Raw genomic sequence first — 19,633 nt, forward strand, 5'->3', positions numbered from 1 at the left:
GCTCTATCTGAGCTATAGAGGCCACATTTGAGGTTGTGTTCTAAAAGTTTCTACAACATTATTGACGCAATTCTTTCGAATTGCAAATATTCTAATTCTCTGTTTTGGCTTTCATGATACTAAAATGATGAAAACTGAACGATTAGAACGACTGCAATTACAGATATGCAATGTTTGAATCTTTGTGGTTAAGTTCCAAGTTTGCTTTTCATTCCTTTATTAATTCTTTAATGCTCTTAGAAAACTAATGTTCTAGAAAATTTCAGGTTGTATCTGAGCCTTTTTGGTATAAATTTAAAATGAATCTATGCGATAAAGTAAAGGATTGACGATATGCATTTTTGAGGTTATGGTCAAAACATTTTGAAGTTTCTAGCAACTCTAATAAAATAAAATAATACAGCCTGAAAAATCGTGAATTCAAATGGGACTATTATTTTGATCCAAAATTCACTTATATATATAATAAGACGACGGAATAGAAGATATTCATATTCAATTATTTGAGGTTATGCTAAGAATGTTTCTAGTATTTAAACATCAGTAAAACTACTTTGGTTAAGTCGTAGCGCTATAAATCGTTTCAAATTTTTATCATGTGTATTTTTCTTTAAATCTAAAATACTCTACTAATAAGGCAAAAGAGAATAACGCAATTATGTCTTTGAGGTTATAGTTAAGTATTTATTCAGGGTTATGTTTTTGAATTGTTTTATCCCAAATATTTGTTTTATTCTATTTAGTACTTGGATCAAAATTAATCTTTGAAACTAAAGATGGGACAACGCTGTTTTTTTTTCAGCTAACTGTGCCTGCTGAGTTAATAAACTTTATTTGAAGTTAAATGAAGTCAGATAAATTGCACCGGGATTGCCTCTGTTATGCTATCAATATGGTGGGGAAATTTATGAAATTTCAGACAATTTCTCAAACACCTGCTCAGTTTATCAATCAAAACTTTTCGCAAAGTATATTAACCTTTTTGGTCATTGGGTTTGTGTTGGGTTACTTAAAGTGTCATAGTTTTAAATGTGTTTGGTTATGTTTAGTTTTTTGTTTCAGCGTTTTAATAACTTTAGCACTATTTTTACTAATCAAGTTTACAATTGTAGATGTAAAAAAGCATTTTCTATGGTGATCTTCAAAAATACATCAAAATACCGAGATAGAACTAAAAATATGCAATATTTGATGCTTTAAGGTTATGTCTATTTTTTAGCAATCTAGAAAATGATAAGAGCAATGACAACAGCTTTAATTAACCCAAATTTAATTACTTTTGGATAAAATTATAAGAATAAATAGTTTTATTTAATGTTAAAATGATCAAGTGATTTATCTGTATCAATGATACACCACATAAAGATTTTAAGGTTATGTTCAGTTTTTCTGTTAGTTTTCTTGTATTCTCCATGTAATTTATGGGAAAATTTAAAGTTTTTTGATTCGAAACGAAGAAATCTTCTGACAAATTCTGGATCATCTGAAGATTACACGCAATTCCATGAGATCCATAAACCAAATTATATAAGGTTAGATTATGTTTAATAAGCGACTACCAGCGGCGCACATAAACTTCAAATTAAGTTTATTAACTCAGCAGGCACAGTTAGCTGAAAAAAGCAGCGTTTTCAGCATATTTTTGCTGAGTCGATCAGCAAAATTATGCTGACCGGTTAGTAGTTCTTGAACAAAAAGTGCTAACCAAATATATGGAAATAGCACTGCCTGCGAGTGTCCTTTTAAGGTTAGCAAAATTCAGCTGAGAGTCCATATGTTTTCAGCTAAATTGAAATCGGTTAGCATTTGGTGCTCGCTGGGAACTTTCAATATTTGATAAAAACATACGTTTATCAGATGATAAATAAATAAATTTTTTGCTAACGCTATCGAATCTTCTCGGGACAGATTCTTTACGGCAAATCACGTTCTCGTGCCCAATCCTTGTCTGGCCAAACTGGAAGATCTCAATACGCGTATGAAGCTCCTACAGATTGCAATGGATGAGCGCCAGAAGGTTCTCGTGGGTGCAGGAGCGAGTCAAATGGGTGTAGATTTGGACGGATCGCGTCATTCGCAGATAAACAGTGGCACAATTGGTCCTCTGCCCAATTTGGGCGCCAGCGTTAAGGCGCCCTGGGAACGAGCAACAACACCCGCCAATGTGCCTTACTACATCGAGTGAGTAGAGCTTCTCTAATGTCCCCAGTAAATCTCCCAATAGATCTGTGCAAATGCAATTTTTCTTGTAGCCACGAACGGGAAACCACTCATTGGGACCATCCGGAGATGATTGAACTGATGAAGTCACTGGCTGAGCTCAATGATGTCCGCTTCTCGGCATATCGCACAGCACTCAAGCTCAGAGCTGTTCAGAAGCGTCTTGGTGAGTATTTATGACACCTTTTTTGGGTCATCTGGAAATTCAATTGAAGCCACATTGAAGCCCAAGAGAATTTTATGGAAATAATGCACTTCTATTGCATTAGATTGGGAGATTCTTGTAGACATATTTTAGCAGGATGTTTCTGAGTAATAAATTCTCTTGAGATAGCAGTTTTTTATGTAGCAGAAGAGCTATAAAATTTAGAGAGATGGATAAATCAGAAAAATTTTATATTTAAAACTCTGTGAGTTGATAAAGTTTCAAGGGAAGGAATTTTGTGGGAGCTGGTGTACACACAGATTTTAAAATTCTAAAGGAGTTACTAATCTTTTTTAATAAACCTTTTGAAGCTTTTGGGAATTGGAAAGAAACACAATTCCCTTTCCATTTTTCCTTTCGGATGAGGAAATTTCGCTCTCTTTCAAGATGAAAAAACCCAAGTATTATCTTTAATGATACATTTACAGGGTAGGATGGATCACGTAGCTGAGATCTGCCGCAAGTCTTTTCTGTTTTTTTTTTTTTTTATTACGTATCGAATGTTACGACGATATCGAGCTATTTCACCCAGGGAAGCCAGATTACTTCTAGTTAGAGCATTTATTGGGCCATTTTTTACCTTTGGGTGTGAGCCGTTCTTCAGAACAATTGCTAAGCCCCAAACTGAGTCTTCAGACTTTGCAAATATGATCATATCTCCGCAAACGTTGACTCCATACTCGGTCTTTTACTTGCTCGATTGTCTCGATATTCGTGTGGTGGAATCCATGTTTAGGATTCTTTCGATGCTGGATCATCCTCTAGGTCTTCGTGTCTCTGTGTTCCTGATTCAAGAGATCGTAATTTTCGCAACTCCAGATTTGTCGAGGGCGTCATTCTCTGAAGCGTGTTGCCAAGGATACGACAGAGGAGCTTATCTTGAGTCACATGACCCATAACGCCTCGTCCTAACTTTTATGTAGGCAGGGAACCCAACTACGATGCGTGATCATAAATATCGCGTGCGATACATGTTTCAAGGGAACTCCAAACTTTTAGAGCACCTACATTCTCGGCGGTATAGCTCTGTTTGTACCCACGACGATGAGCAATACTCTACCTGAGGCCACTTCGAACTTTTGAGCCATTGTAGACACCAAATGTCCGTTTTTATTGATCTTGTCCTATCGGCCGTTCTCGAGTTCCATCTCGTCCTCGTGGCGGACTGTCACGTAGCCAACTTGAAGCCCATTGGAGCCCTTCCCGATTTTGTACAATCAGGGCAGGTCTGAGATGGGTCCCGAATTGCAGTATAATCGGAACTTCCTTTATGACTACAGCCGCGGGATCCACACGAGCAACCTCTGAGATAATGAATCCTGTCGTACCGATCAATGCGTCTTCTTTTGGTATGGGGATACATTCCACGTACGTGGTCCCGAATCTCCAACATTGATCCACATTTACGACAGTATCTGGCTGCAGACGGAATCTCCTCAGGGCCAGTGATTCCAAGAACGGATAACCGGTTTCGAAAAACCGGTTAAATCAATTGAAAAAAAATTAAAAACCATTTTAAATTTATTGGTAAATTTGTAGACCAAAAAATAAAATACTAATTTATGTATATATAAATGTAAGCCCTGAAGAAGGTCCCAACTAAAAGACCGAAACGTCGGCAAAGTAAAATAAAGAGAAGAACAAGAACAAGAAAACTGCAATTCCATTCCTGACATCATCTACATCCACACGGTCGAAACAAATTATCATAGAATTTATTTATTGTCTTAAATATTACATTAAAGTTCAAATTCTGAAAAATTGCTCAAAATTCCATATTGTGATCCTAAATTTGAAACCGGTTTAAAACCGGTTAACCGGTTTCAGAGCCATCCAAAACCGGTCAACCGTCTATCCTAAAAACCCGGTTATTTGGAATCACTATTCAGGGCAGGGGCATGACATTTCCGATGTTTCCCACATGTGTCTAGCGGACCGAAAAAACTTTTGGGTTTATTAGCTGTTTTCTGTCAGTGTAGAATGTATTAGCAAAAAATATAAATGCAAAATAGAAGCCAGCTTAATATTTAATAGGCGACCGAAAACCTCGAATTGGCAACCTACCTAGTTTTGGAGATATCTCGTGAAATGTGTACGAAAACAGGGAAAAATTTACACTAAAATCGGTCGCATTTTCCAGAGCTAATATCACCCCCCTGATTCAAGGCTACTCGGTTACCCAAAGTGTATTTGTTCGCATTCTCTGCGCTGTCAGGAAGCCGCTTGGTTTAATTAAACCTTTCAGCTCGAAAAATCCAGCTGTTGCCAAAGCAGCTGTCCTTAAAGTCTGCTGTCGCGGATCCCTGGGCTTTACTTTCTGTCGAGTGCATCAGCATTTGAAGGCCTCTACTTCTTTCGCCGATAAAATTGGCTACTTGATGTGCTCCAACTATGCAATATTTCGGGAAATATTCTCAATTAACAAAAAATTCACAAAAATTATCTAGTTTATAAATTTAATTCAGAGAAAATCTAGACCGATTTTGAAATATTTAAAAAAAAATTATTGCTTTTAAAAATATGATATGTCAGCGGTGGTGTACACTTCAGCGAAATAATACTCCCTCCCTTGGGAAAAGCTTCCCTTCTAATAACGTGCAAATGAACTTTGCTCATCAGATGCTCCATTAGGATTTGATACTGATAGTTAGAGAAACTTTGAACTTTCGCAAATTTAATTAAATTACTTTCATGACACTTAAACACCACAAAAACTTACTTTATTATGAGAAAATGATCAATATTCTGATTTAAATATTTTACTGGATTTTCACCCAAAAGCTCTGGATCGCATCCCAATGTCCATTGCTATTGAATCCTTCGATCGACATGGATTGCGGGCTCAGAATGACAAACTCATAGACATTCCTGACATGACGACAGTCCTTCATTCGCTCTTCGTAACTCTGGACCAGTTGGATTTGCCCCTAATGTTGGATTTGGCCATTAATTGGATCCTCAATGTCTATGATTCTCAGCGAACTGGACAGATTCGCGTGCTGAGCTTCAAGGTGAGCTGGAAATCAATATAATTGGCAAGTGTGACGGAGGTTTTTGCTAAAGAGAGAGAGATTATTCTTTTCCTGCAGGTGGGATTGATTTTGCTGTGCAAGGGTCATCTGGAGGAAAAGTACCGCTACCTGTTTCGCCTCATTGCTGACCCGGAAAGGAAGGTTGATCAGAGAAAATTGGGCCTTCTTCTGCACGATTGCATCCAGGTGCCACGTCAGCTGGGCGAAGTGGCGGCTTTTGGGGGCAGTAACATTGAACCTTCGGTGCGTTCGTGCCTGGAAAGGGCGGGAATTGCCCAGAATGGTACTGGCGATACCCAGGTGAGTTAACAATTTTTTTTTCCTCTCAATGAAAATAATGAATTAGTTTGATATCATTTGCACTATGCTCTACAAAAATTCTCATCGATTAATTTAAAAAAAAATACCAAATGCAAAAATATAAAGCAAAAAAAGTGCATTTTTGCTAATTATTGGAAATATTTCGTGAGAGAAAAATTAATGACGCTCATGGAATTTATTTCGATGTTCAGATATAAAGCTAAATTATGATTTGTGATAAAAGAGGATTGAATAAAACAGTAGCATAGAAAAGTGCTATATGGATATATTTAATGCGTTTGATTATTTCGTTCTAATTAATAATTAAAATACGCTGTGAAATTTTTGAACATTATTTAATCCATATTTTATAAATAATACACATAAAAAATCGCTTCGTGTTGAATAATCAAAAAAAAACTAGGTACAGGGTGTATTCGTCAATTTTTTTTTCAATGATTTACAAGAAAATCTTCATAATTAAATTTTGTAATATAATATAAATAAAACTGTCCTCAGCCTGATTTAAACCCAGTAAAAATGCGTTAGATATCTTGCAATATAGTGGTATTCCAATGAAAAGTGAGAAAAGAAAGTCTTTCATTTAAACATTTTTTCAAACTGTTCTCGAGTGTATCTGCATTATCGACTTTTCATTATGTTGGTTCCTGTCTCGGATGTTTGATTGTTTTGGAACACGACGGAAAGTGGAGTCAATTTCAATTCAATTCAATTTGAAGTTTACTTCATGCCTAAAGATACAATAAAGTTCCTGATCAAACCTGTACATAAAAATCTACATATAAAGTTGAGACAAGAAAAGTCGGTAGAAGCACTTAAGAACAGTCGTGTGCTAAAACGGAAAGTTAAGGAGATAGATTTCCCTTTTCATTTTTCATTGGAATAGCACTATTTACTTTACTTTACTGCCAGTCACATCTTCATTATCAGCAATTTATATAATTTTACGTTTAAACAAAAAAGAAAAATCTAATGTCTTTCGAGTATAACACGTATCAATTGATAACATTCGATGTAAAAAGTTTCAGATTTCTTAACTTGCTGTAAGACTTCAACAATGACAATGTATAACGGCGTTATCACACTTGCACATTAAAATTTTAATGTGATTCACATTAATTGTCGCTTGTGAGCGCCCAAATATATTATTTGTGTCTTTGAGTCACTTTAATATTTCAGGTTTTTCTATTTATTGATAAAGAAGTGGACTTGGCCTGCAAAAATAAGTTTAAATTTACCTAAAGCATAAATATTTTTCATATTAAAAAATTAAAGAGAAAATTGCATTAATTTTTCGCATTAATGCTATAAATCAATTTATATCAAATTTTGCTGGCCAAATCTACCTTTTTATCAACAACTAGATTAAATTTTGAATATAAAATGATTCAAACACACAAATTACACATTTGGACTCTCACCAGCGGCAATTAATGTGAATCATATTGAAATTTTAATGTGCAATGTGATAACACAGGAATAATTTGAAAGTTCGAAAACTAAAAACATTGACATTGACACTTTTTTTTTATTTAAAATCCAAATATAATCCAATTTTGACATAAATTTTTAATTTTAAATCAAATTTTAAAAAAAATCGAAGATCGTTTTCGTAAGCCAAGGAAAAAAACATTTGTATTTCTCATTTCGTCCGCATGGTGGCCGAAATACTTCCTCTTCGATTTTCGAAGCATATCAATTGTCAAAATTGGTCTGTTTTCGATTTATTGTGGGGAAAATTAAAACAAGAAATCGTTATTATCATTATTATTCCTCCCATTTAGCAATACTTTTAGCAATACTTTGTTCGTGAATTCCTTTAGGGAACTTCCGAAATGCCCGTAAATCGCATAACCTACAAAAAAGTTCGTAAAGGTTTGTACTTTTACAAACATTTTTACAAAAGTTCGTAAAATTTTGTAATTTTTCTCTTAAATTTCTGCCAGACGAAAAAATCTACGAACAAATGTTTGTAAAAGAACCGGAAAATGCTTGGCAAGTGATCATATTACGAACAAAGTTTGTGAAAAAATACAAACTTTTACAAACTTATTAGCGGGTTATACGATTTGCGAACATTTCGTAAGTCCCCATTCCAAATTCACAAACATATACGAAAAATTTCACGAAATATTTTTTAAAGCTTCTTAATGTGATATTTGATAAATTTTCTCAACCTTTTATGAAAATTGAGTTTGAATTCATGGAGCATCAATGACATTTTTTACTAACTAATAGAACCCCATTTAACTTTTATCCAAGACACAGGATCAAACTTAGTTGTGAATGGGAAGAATGAATAATAGTGCTACTCGAATCATTCCAATGGAAAATGGAAAAAGGAAAAATATTTTTTGGTACATGACCGCTCTCATATGCTTCTGCATTATCGACTTTTCTTTGTGTTGGTTTCTGTCTCGCCTATTCAGTAGTTTTAGAACATGGCGAGGGCTGGATAAAACAAAACATAAAACAGAAAAGTCGATCATGCAGATCATATGAGTACGGTCGTGTACTAAAAAAAAATTTTTTCTCTTTTTTTTTGTTATTTTCAAAGCTATCCTCAAGGCTTTTTTTTAATATTTACGTGATAAACATTTTGTAAAGAACTTATAAGAAATAAAACATCGCTATAACTGTATTTTAACTTTTAGAATCGAAAGCCTTAAAATGTCTACAGCAAAAACGGGCACCAACGCTAAGACGGCGGTGGCCGCATAAGCCTCTGTTATTATGCCTCTAAGAGACGCAAAGTTTCAAAGGCAGTTTGGTTTAAATAAATAAAATAAAAATAAAAAATAAAAAAAAAAATATTAAGGCCTTCTATATCTCAGAATTGAGAAAATAATAAATTATGAAAAATGCACTAAATTCTTGAATTGGATAAAAAAATTATTCTTTAACGGTGCTATCACACTAGGATTTTCATAATTTAATTTTAAATTCAATTGAGCCAATTGAGCCAATAGAGCATTATAAGATTTCTAGAATTTACTTGAAAATTCTCACAGCCAAGACACATTTTGCAAGAAATTTGCTCAATTCTAAATAGTGCCGCAAAATTTTTGATTGTGAATGACTACGGAAAATGTGTGATTGTCCTTAAAATGTCTTATAAGTGACTTATCTGTTATGCAAAAAAATCCCCAAAGCCAAAAGAAAGGATTGTAGGCAAGGGGATTATGAAGAGATTCTCATACAGTCTTTTTGAAAATCTGTATGAAGACATCCCATCTGCGATTTCTTGACACAACAATATCCTTCGAATTGCTTTGGAGGAACTCAGCAACGTACAAGTTTATCACTAATCTCTGTACTTATATTATTTTTTTTGCCACAAATAATAATTAATTACGAGTGAATAAATTTAATAAAAACAATTTGGTACAAAAGGCTACTTGTTTAACTGCAATAAAAATTGAAATTAATGAGCAATTTTAACATTTTAATTTGCTGAATTCAAATTTAATTGAGCAACCACATTTATGCTATTTTGGGCATGCTTAAACATGTTTTGGCGGGCCAAGTATTAGTTTATATCAATAAATAAGTGATAATTTATCAAATCAAATGATTTTTAATGCAAAATAACGCATAGAAATAATTCATCTGAAAATTAAATTAAATTTACAAATTGAAAAAATTCTAGTGTGATAGCGTGCTAAGACCCATGGCTCTTTTCAAAAAAATTTGAGACATTGAAATAAATGAGAAAAATTCATTAAAAATATATTGAAAAAAAAAACTGAATTTTTCGAAGCTTGAGTCGTCCGAGAGAATTCTTATCCGAAAGGTTTAAAATGTTCACCTAAGCGGAGATTGAAATAAGACTTCTAACCCAAGATCCTTGATAACAATTAATTAATTAAAAATAATTTAGTATGGCATTGAATAAATGAGCAGTAAAAAGTTAAAATTGATCAGTAACAAAAAAAACTTTGAAACAGTGATATTATCGTCCAAATTTTGGCAAAGGGAAAATAAATGGCTTTTCACTCTATATGGCAATATTTTAAATGTTAAATATATAAATTAGTCCCATTTTTGTAAATATTTAAGTTTTTACTGACCATAATTTGATATTTTACTGCTCATTTTTAATTTTTTACTGCCCATTTAGAATTTTTTACTGACCGTTTGTTTTTTGCCATTTAGTGTATTAACCAAAACACGCACCAAATTATCCGCAAAAGTCGTCAAAGTATGACAAATATCTCGTATATGTATCTCAACTCATTGTCTTATATTTTTTATGGTGTGAATATCTGCTAACCTCGAAATTTTTACTTTTTTCTTTAATTTCAAAAAAATTATGTAAATCTCTTATTTATGCGGATATATTTAGGATACTTTAAGTAAGAGTAAAAATTAATAAAATTAAAACTAAAAGAATTAAACTATTTTGCCGTATTTTTAAAAATTTTCAATTAATTAACACTGGATACACCCTGTACCTAAAAATATTTAAAAATCAATATTAGCGCTTTTCATTAAAAATTATTGTTTCGTTATTGGCTCTTAATTGAACAAAAATAAAATTAACAATGCAAAATCTGTTATGCAAGAGGATAAATCTCTTGCAATTAATACTAATTCCAATTTGTTCATATAAATGTGTTTGATCCGGATGATGCAGGAGATTGCCATTGAAGCGCAACACTTCCTGAATTGGCTGCAACATGAGCCACAAAGTCTCGTGTGGTTGCCAGTGCTACACAGACTGGCAGCAGCTGAAGGGGCAAAGCACCAGGCCAAATGTAACATCTGCAAGGAATACCCAATTGTGGGCTTCCGATATCGATGCCTCAAGTGCTTCAATTTTGACATGTGCCAGAAGTGCTTCTTCCTCGGCAAGAGCGCCAAAAATCACAAGCTCAGTCATCCAATGCAGGAATACTGCACCACAACGACGTCCACTGAGGATGTCAGGGACTTCACGAGGGCCCTGAGGAATAAGTTCAAGGGCAAGAAGTACTTCAAGAAGCACCCACGAGTTGGCTATTTGCCAGTACAGAGTGTCTTGGAGGGTGATGCTCTGGAGAGTCCAGCTCCCAGTCCACAGCATACCACTCATACTCTCCAGAATGACATGCACTCCCGGCTGGAGATTTTTGCTTCCAGATTGGCTCAGGTGGAATATGGGACCAGAAGTAATTCCACTCCGGACAGCGATGATGAGCACCAATTGATTGCTCAGTACTGCCAGTCCCTGCCCACAAATGGACCCAAATCTCCAGTCCAGGTAGGTTGAATCATTTTTTTTTTTATTGGAATATCTTGCCAACTTTTCTGGCTGTGCCAGGTAATGGCCGCCATGGATGCTGAACAGCGAGAAGAACTGGAGGCAATGATAAGAGATTTGGAAGAGGAGAATGCTTCGCTCCAGGCTGAATATGATCGTCTGAGATCCAAGCAAACACCCTCCACAACGCCCGATGACAATCAGACCGGAGGCTCCAGTGGACATGGCCAGGACATGATGGCCGAAGCGAAATTGCTGCGGCAGCACAAAGGACGCCTCGAGGCTCGCATGCAGATTCTCGAGGATCACAATAGACAGCTCGAGGCGCAACTTCAGCGACTCAGGCAATTGCTAGATGAAGTGAGTTAATGCCTTTAAAAAATCTTTGAGAATTCCTCCCCTTCATTTATTTCCCGTATTTTTCTCTGCAGCCAAATGTCTCCAAGGCTTCCACGCTCCAGACCCGATCAGTCACAGCTTCGCAGCTGAACACAGAGTCTCCCGCCAAAATGCAACAGAATGGGCATTATGAGCAGAATTCAAGTGAGTACAGATTCTTTTTATTAATCTTCTTTTTATCAAATTCATTTGGAGCTGGTAAAGGGAGCTTTAATCTCACCATTTCAATTTTGGGTTAAAGGGTTTTGACTGCAAATGTATTTTTTTGTGATAATTGCTATCAGTGTTCAATATGAAAATATTTCAAAATGTCTTCATCAAAAAAAATATTCCTCGGTAAAAGAACACCGTAATTTTTTGCCGATTCTGATTAAGATTGCTTCTTGGTCAGGATTTGCATAATTCAATAACTAATATATTTTGAATCCTAGGGCAGGCTCGAAGGATTCCCTTTATGAAAATATTGACCACGCCTCCAATAAGATATTTTCCCAGAATTCAGTATTTACGAATACATCAACAAATATGAAGTAGGGTATAATGAGGTAATTTGGAACCATTTACAATTTGGGACATTTGAGATTTTCCCACTGTTTTAGAGATTCGAAAGGAATAAATCTGTTGCTTTTCTTCTATATCGTATTTTTCTTCTATCTTGCTGCGGTCTTTGTTTTCTCTTTGCTCATCTGAAACAGTGAGAAAATCTCAAGTGTCCCAAATTGTAAATGTTTTCAAATTATGTCATTTTACTCTATGTCACTTTACAATTTATATTATTCTACTAAATAGTCCCGCCTAAACACAATTACCAAAAATCTTTAGGTCAATGCGTCTAATGTCAAAATATAGTGATGCCACGCTCACTTTTAAAGATCACGCCTACTTGAACAACGCCTACTTATTGCAACTATTTTTCTGACGCAAAACACTATTATTTTATCCGCTAGTTGGATAAACGTTAGTGATAAGACTGAAAAAATGAGGAAAATAGTATTTTTAAAATAGGGCTATTACCGTTACTTTCCCGATCCTTTACCGATTCTGACCGATGCAATCGGGTTCAGAATTACAAGACCTTTCAAAAAAATCCAAATGTAACCAAATCCGTTGAAGATTAGACCCTCCAGGGTGGTTGAACTTTGACTTTGAATAATTCAAAATGGCGATCTTTCCAGTGAAAGGTATCACAGGACGAAATATTCAGCTAGACTACCTCCAAAACATTTCCAAAAATGAACGAAATCGCCAGTGCCAATTTGTTGCACAATAAAAAAAAACTGTTTTTGGAGGGGATTAAAGGGGTGGGGGGTAATTTAAGTAAGTTAGTTCGATAGAGAATGTTGACTTGTGGGGGGTTACAGATGTTAGATTAAAAGTCCTGGTTACACTTGCACTAGCTTCTTTATTGTTGTTACTCCGTTGAAGTACAAAGCGACACTGACTCATTGACTCGATAATCATTAATATGATATACAATAATTATGCTTATTAAACAATATAGGCGATTCGCCACACAGAAGACCGGAAGTCAATATCTCTTACCGTTTGGCAGCCAGGATGGTGAGAAGTTGAAAAAAAATCAATTATGAATACTGCTCTCTTGGAGTTAGAGCAGTTAAAATGATTGAATATTGTAAGAATTTTCAGTACAGTAGACTCTCTCTCAATCGGGAATATGGGGCAAAATGTCATCCGGTTTAGCGATAGAATTGAGCGTCAAAGCCTTTGTAAATTCCACAAAAAGCGCTCAATTATAAAGAATCACGATAAAATAGGAAGAACTACAGCGAATGTGACCAAATTACAGTAGACTCTCACTCAATCGGCTCTTTTTCAATCGGGCGACAAATTTTGTTGACAATATTTTCACGTTTAATTATGAAGCTAATTTGCTCAAATTCGCTGTAGTTCTTCCTATTTTATCGTGATTCTTTATAATTGAGCGCTTTTTGTGGAATTTACAAAGGCTTTGACGCTCAATTCTATCGCTAAACCGGATGACATTTCGCCCCATACTCCCGATTGAGAGAGAGTTTACTGTAGCTTCATAATTAAACGTGAAAATTGTCAACAAAATTTGTCGCCCGATTGAAAAAGAGCCGATTGAGTGAGAGTCTACTGTACTTGCATACTTTCGCAGCATTATTGTGGGAAATTTTTTTTTACTCTAAATTGACAAAATCGAGCATATCGACCACTCAGAATATAATGCGACTAACTCGATTTTTTGCAAAATTCGTTTTTTTCGCTTTTCGGGTACTCCGTGACACCCTCTACCTTCCCTGTGAATATTATACCGAAAAGTTAATTATTCCCAAAGTTATATTGGTTCCGATACTTAAAAATCCTATGATCAGCATGTAAAATCTCAGCTTTAAATCACTCTCCTGTAAAGTTGGCCATTCGCGAGTTAGTCGTATTATATTCTGAGTGGTCGATATGGTATCTGAGCAAAAAAATTATATTTGGTCGAAATATAGCTATAAATGTCCTGCCGAAATAATCATCAAAATTGGTTGAGCAAGAGTCGAAATGAAAATTGTTTTTTTCACCTGTGGCGCCCCTAGTGTTAGTCCTACGAAGTTCAAATGTTCTAGAAAGTTATTGCATTTTGTTGAAGCGATTTGCGAGACCTTTAATTTACACCCTGACTCGTTAAAATCGATCAAATAGACCCGGAAATATGGCGTTTTGAATTTCGTGAACTTTGATATATCATATCTCCGAATCTATTGTAACCACAGCAAATCCATGCCACTTTTTGTAAACTTCATAGCCTAGGCTACAACACTCTAAAATTTGATGAAAATTCCGAAAATGTCCAATGGTGTTTTTGAGGAAAATGAGTTTGAATTTTGACGCTATCGTAGCGCCACCTGTGGTAACCTTTTGAACTTCCATCTGAAAGTTCTCATCGAGACGAAATCAAAAACCCAAAATTTAGGTCAATCAAAATGTTAATTAGAACCGGAGATATAGGCTGGTCAATTTTCGGACTTTTACCCCTTATGGCTCGGGTCAGAAGTTATCGAGCGACTTAAATTTTAGAAAATTGAAAAATATTCTTTTTAATAATAGCGCCCATAGCGGTGGTTTTATGAACTTGAGATGTTAGAAGGGGAAGTGGCATTTCATGAGAGCTTTCCAAAACGCCCCCACTTTTAACCCTTTAAGGACGATTGGGCCACCCGTGACCCAAAAATGATATTTTTCCTACGACCTTCTAAAGCTGTATTTTCCTCTAAAAAGTTAGAAAAAATGATTTTTCGGACCCCCAATTTTTGACCCTCTCATCTTTAAAGTTCTGGCAATTAGAACCGAAATTATGGCCATCTTAAGATTTTTTTTGGACTGTTATAGCACGGGTCAGGGGATCAGAGGACCATAAGTTTGGTACTGATCGAAAGCTCTAAGGCTCAGCTATAAGATACTAAAATTTGAAATGGATCTATGCCATAGGGGCGGAGCCATTGAGAAAGCAAAAAAGGGAGTATTCATATTCCAAATGGCGAAAGGGGAAGGGTATGTGTTCAATATACAAAATTGCAATTTTCTCCCTATATATACATATGAGGAGCTCAGAGCAAAAAAACGCTATTTTAATAGGGAAATGCATACGACTTAGAGTTTTTTTTTTTGCTCCGAGAGCCTCATATAACCTTTTCCGGAAACCGGAAGTCAATAGCTTTCTTAGTTCGGGAGCTATTGAACTCCAAACAACATTTTTGGCAAAACACATTTTGGCAAAGTTTGGACCCGATCGGAGGACATGAAATTTTCGTACGATTATAGTATACTAAATATCTGTTGAATACATTTTTCCTCAGAACACTGTGAGGTGAGTCTGAGATCAATTTATGCTAACTTCAAATAGCTCCTGATGAAAAAGTCAACTTGCCAGGGGGCTTGGAATAAAATATTGAAAATTTGCAATAAGGAGGGTACAATTTAATAATACCACGCCCACTTGAAGACTACATTCCCTTTAAAAATTAATTGTTTCCATCCAAAATTTTACTTTTTCTCTCGTACATAAAGTTTTAAATGTGTTCTAAACTCAAAGTCACATTGGTATTGCTTTTAAAGCTATACTAATTTTGTTAGGGGGCGTGGTCTATATTATCAGTATATTATTAGTGTTAATGTATAATGAAGGAGGCGTGACTGAAGAAAATTAATGGGTGGAGCTTACTCTGGTGGTCAAATACTATCTAACTTCAAATATGCTGAAAAAAAAGTCAGAAGGTTTTAGTAATATTTTATCAAAGTTTTAAGAAATCATAAACAAACAATTCAAAAGAAATATCAATTTTATCTTTTGGACTAAATAGGGCATAGTTAAATCTCTTAAATTCTTCCCATTGACGTTGAATTGAACACATAGTTCCTTGAATGAGATTGAAATACTTCAAATATCAATGAAGGATTTAGTGGGATGTTGGAGAATGAGATTGCAATTAGATGGAATATCACTAATTGCACTTAAATCATTCCATTGAGCAATAAATTCCGAAATGGTGAGATGTGGCTCTCGGAGAAGTCATCTAGTAAATCACTTGACTCACTTGGTGATGGCTTTCTCTCTCACACACTATCTCTCTCTCTATCTCTCTCGAACTCCTGGCACTCGTTCAGACACTAACTCGATGAACGGCACGACGGCTACGGCGCTCTCTGGGGGCGCGATGATGTCTGCTGGTGGCCTAATGGGGGCCAACGGAGGGCCAGGCACGGCTGTTGGGAACCATGGCAATCCCAATGGTGACGGCCGTCCTCCGCCTCCACCGCATTCCAGCCTCCTTCACATGGCGGGTAATTGACGTGCTCTTGTCACCCTTTTGATGCCCTCCCTAACTCCACCTTCCCAGAGCTTCCCTCCCCAGGGAATAATTCCGCGAAAGGAAAAGCCGCAATCACACGGAATTGTTCCCTGACCCATCAAATTCCCGCTGAAATATTATTTTTAGCTAATAATCATGCCTTTAAATGTTACTAATGCACACATCTAATCCAAATGGCTTTCTCTGTCGATCTCATCCAAATGCTGGCACTTTTGAACTCATCTCAGGACGAATGTAATTCTGCCCTTTGGTGAGAATACCAAGCACTGTTTTTTTGTAGTGAGAGAACTAGCTGATGAAGCGCACTTTCATTGTGGACTTGAGCTGAAGGTGAATTGTTTGCTTTTCATATTAACTTTATCGTTCATATTAATCTAGATTTTTATCGATTTATTTAGAATTTTCTTTTTAGTTTTTTTTTCAGTGATTAACTGATGTTTTATTCTCATAAACTTTAGATAAAAAAACGATAATTTTATTTAGGAATAAAATACAATTATCGTTAAAATTCTACATTTAGCCAAGACATACACCAGGAAAGTAATATTAATAGAGCAAACCCATTTTTACTTGCATTTCTTTCTCAAAATTTTCATCTTTTAAATAGCAAAGCAAAACTATTTCTTTAATTCGGCTTAACGACGTTTAAATAATAATTTTAGTTATTAACGAAAAATCAATAATCTCGTACAACACACCATTTCCCCTTTATCCGAGATACTTTGTTCTTTTTTAAACATAGGGACGAAACTAGTTTAATAATTCAAACGGCGAACAAACAACATTTTGTCAGTTAAGGTTATGAATGTGAATTTTATTTCAGCATTTAAAGTTTGCGTCTTTGCTCAGAGTTAAAATTTTTTTCTTTATCAATTCAATGGTCTGTTGTAAAGATCTGAAATCTTTCCGTACAGAAGTAGATCTTGAAAAATTCGAAAATCTATTTGAAGATCCAAAAAAAGAGACTTTCTTACTTCTTAATACTTTCGCAAGATGGCGGAAGTTACATCCTGTTCGAATTTCGAAGTCCTCAAGTGTCAAAATGTGACGGTTTTCACATTTGGTGATGAAAAAAAAGAGAACAGTGATGCTTACTGTTCTTGCTCCAGTATTTAATCACTTCATAAGCACTGAGTAACTTTTTTGCCAGCTTTTTATTTGATAAACTTTCCCCACCTTGTTCGAAAATTTAGCCTGAAAATTCGAAATTGAATTTGAATTCTTCGAACTTCAACGATTTTTTGTGCAAATAGAGTTCCATTTACCTTTTATCCAAGACACTATTGGAGAATCAAAATCTACTTCTGTTTGAGCCCAAATGAGTAATTCACAGCTGAAGTTTTAAAAATTCGAAGATCAATTTCGAAAGCCACAGAAACGACATATTTTACTTCTTGGTTCACCCGCATGGTGGCCGAAGTACTTCCTGTCAGAATTTCGAAAAATCTCGAGAGTCAATCTCTTGATAGAGTTTTCTATCGAATGGCGTTGAAAATAATCGATTTGGTCAATTAGGCTTTCCGTGTTATTTTGGTTTTCTAATATTAACGCCCATTTCAAGATCTATCGAAAAGAAGACTCACTTCATTATAATTCCCCTCATAATCACTCTGTGTCAAACACAGCTTCTTAGTGTGATATTTCATAAATTTTTTAAACCTTATACGAAGATTTAGTTTGAAAATTCGAAACTAAATTTGACTTCTACGAACGTTAACCACTTTTTATGTGAATAGAGTTCCATTTGCCTTTTATCCAAGACACTATTGGAGAATTGAACTTCCAGTTGTGAATGGAAGTAATCGATTAAATAATGAAACGAAAAACTGCTAAAAACCAAGACGGAGTGCTCACAGGCAGGCTTAATTCCCCTAAAGTGTCTTGACTAAACGTTAAATAACTTTCCATTCAAAGCCGCAGTTGAATTTTCCAAAAGTGTCTTGGATAAGAGAACACAATTTGTTAAAATTACATTTTTTTAAGACTAAATTTTCTCATAAAGTTGTGAAAATTTGTGAAATATCACGTTAAAAAGATTGTGAAGAGAATTACTCCATGATTATATAAGAAGAATTATAATAAATTAACAAAACTGTTATTAGCGCATTCCTTTGTTTTTTGTCTCAACAAAATAAAGATTGGCACTACAGATAATTCAAAATTCGAGTAGGAAGTACTTTAGCCTCCACGCAGACGAAACAAGAAGAAAAATGTATTTCCTTGTCTTTCGAAACCAATCTTTGCATTCTTAAAACTTCAACTGTGAATGAAGCAAAATTGTTACTGATGCTCGAAAATTAAAGCAAAATTTAGAATTTCGTAATGACAGGAAAATTGTAAACATCGTTGCTTTGATTTTTTTTTTCGTAACAAAGTAAGGACTGACACAAAAGTTGGCAGTCAAGATACTTTGAAATTCGAACATTGAATGCTTCAGCCACCTCGTGAATGAAACGAAAAGCAAAAATATTTTTTCTTTAGCTTTCGAGATCAATTTTCGAATATCTTTTCACTTGGGTAACCTACGGCTGTGACCACGCGGCACGTGGACACTTGGTAAGTTCTTATAAATTGCACCTGAATAAATGTATCTTGAATTTATAACCACTTATAGAACAGCCTTATGTTTGATGCGAAGTACTATTTTATTCTGTTTAATGTAATGAAATGACTAGGCGTCTTAGCTTTGCTGAACTATAAATTTGAAGACCTTTCCACAAAATCCAAATACTAAACTTTAACTTCGAAAATACTGAAATTTCGCATTTTCGAGTCGTTTTCAAAATAAACCAAATAAAAACACTGTTTTGTAGAGAATGGGGGAAGTGAGAGGAGAGCGAAAAAAATGTCTCTAGATTTTTTCGACTTATAGAGAGGGGGGGTCAGCGAAAACCTGAAGTTAATATGGCTTACGGCAACAAGTTGAAAAAAGTGGATTATATACAGCTCTCTGTTTGCGTAATTTCTAGTAAAGGTTGCTTTTATAAGAAAAAGTTCTATTTAGTTGAACTTTTTCCAATAAAAGCTTAAACATAAAAATTGGGAACAGTTTTCCACGGTGTTGCTATCGAAAACCATCAGGTTTTCTTCTCACACTTGCTTGCCAATGAGTTGTCAATACGAATAATTGAGAATACCAAAATCTGAAATTTTCTCAATAGAAATAGCCCATTAAACTCAGAAAAGAGTGCAAAACAGCTTACACTCGCTCATATTGAATGTCCTTCTTCAATAATTACAGTAGATTTTCTCTCAATCGGGCATATGGGGCAAAATGTCATTCAATTTATCGATAGATTTGGGCATCAAAATCATTGTAAATTCCACAAAAAGCGCTTAAATATAAAAAAAAAAATGATAAAACAAGAGGAAC

The 19,633-nt window shown here is 35.0% G+C and overlaps 1 protein-coding gene across 6 annotated transcripts in view; it reads left to right on the forward strand.

The window, feature by feature from the left end:
- LOC129809717 (dystrophin, isoforms A/C/F/G/H) overlaps window positions 1-19,633 on the forward strand; it is a 462,658-nt gene that overhangs the window by 440,706 nt on the left and 2,319 nt on the right. Inside the window, exons 19-27 of one of the 6 annotated variants that reach the window (XM_055859751.1) lie at window positions 1,909-2,181; window positions 2,253-2,386; window positions 5,207-5,436; window positions 5,515-5,757; window positions 10,415-11,020; window positions 11,081-11,380; window positions 11,452-11,563; window positions 16,055-16,231; window positions 16,541-16,590. In XM_055859751.1, the coding sequence (XP_055715726.1) occupies window positions 1,909-2,181; window positions 2,253-2,386; window positions 5,207-5,436; window positions 5,515-5,757; window positions 10,415-11,020; window positions 11,081-11,380; window positions 11,452-11,563; window positions 16,055-16,231; window positions 16,541-16,590 (2,125 nt within the window). Of the gene's footprint in view, window positions 1-1,908; window positions 2,182-2,252; window positions 2,387-5,206; window positions 5,437-5,514; window positions 5,758-10,414; window positions 11,021-11,080; window positions 11,381-11,451; window positions 11,564-16,054; window positions 16,232-16,487; window positions 16,591-19,633 lie in introns of those variants that run through there. The other 5 variants (XM_055859753.1, XM_055859754.1, XM_055859752.1 and 2 more) reach the window with 5 other exon arrangements.

The sequence above is a fragment of the Phlebotomus papatasi genome, chromosome 1, assembly GCF_024763615.1.
Source record: "Phlebotomus papatasi isolate M1 chromosome 1, Ppap_2.1, whole genome shotgun sequence".
NCBI lineage: Eukaryota > Metazoa > Arthropoda > Insecta > Diptera > Psychodidae > Phlebotomus > Phlebotomus papatasi.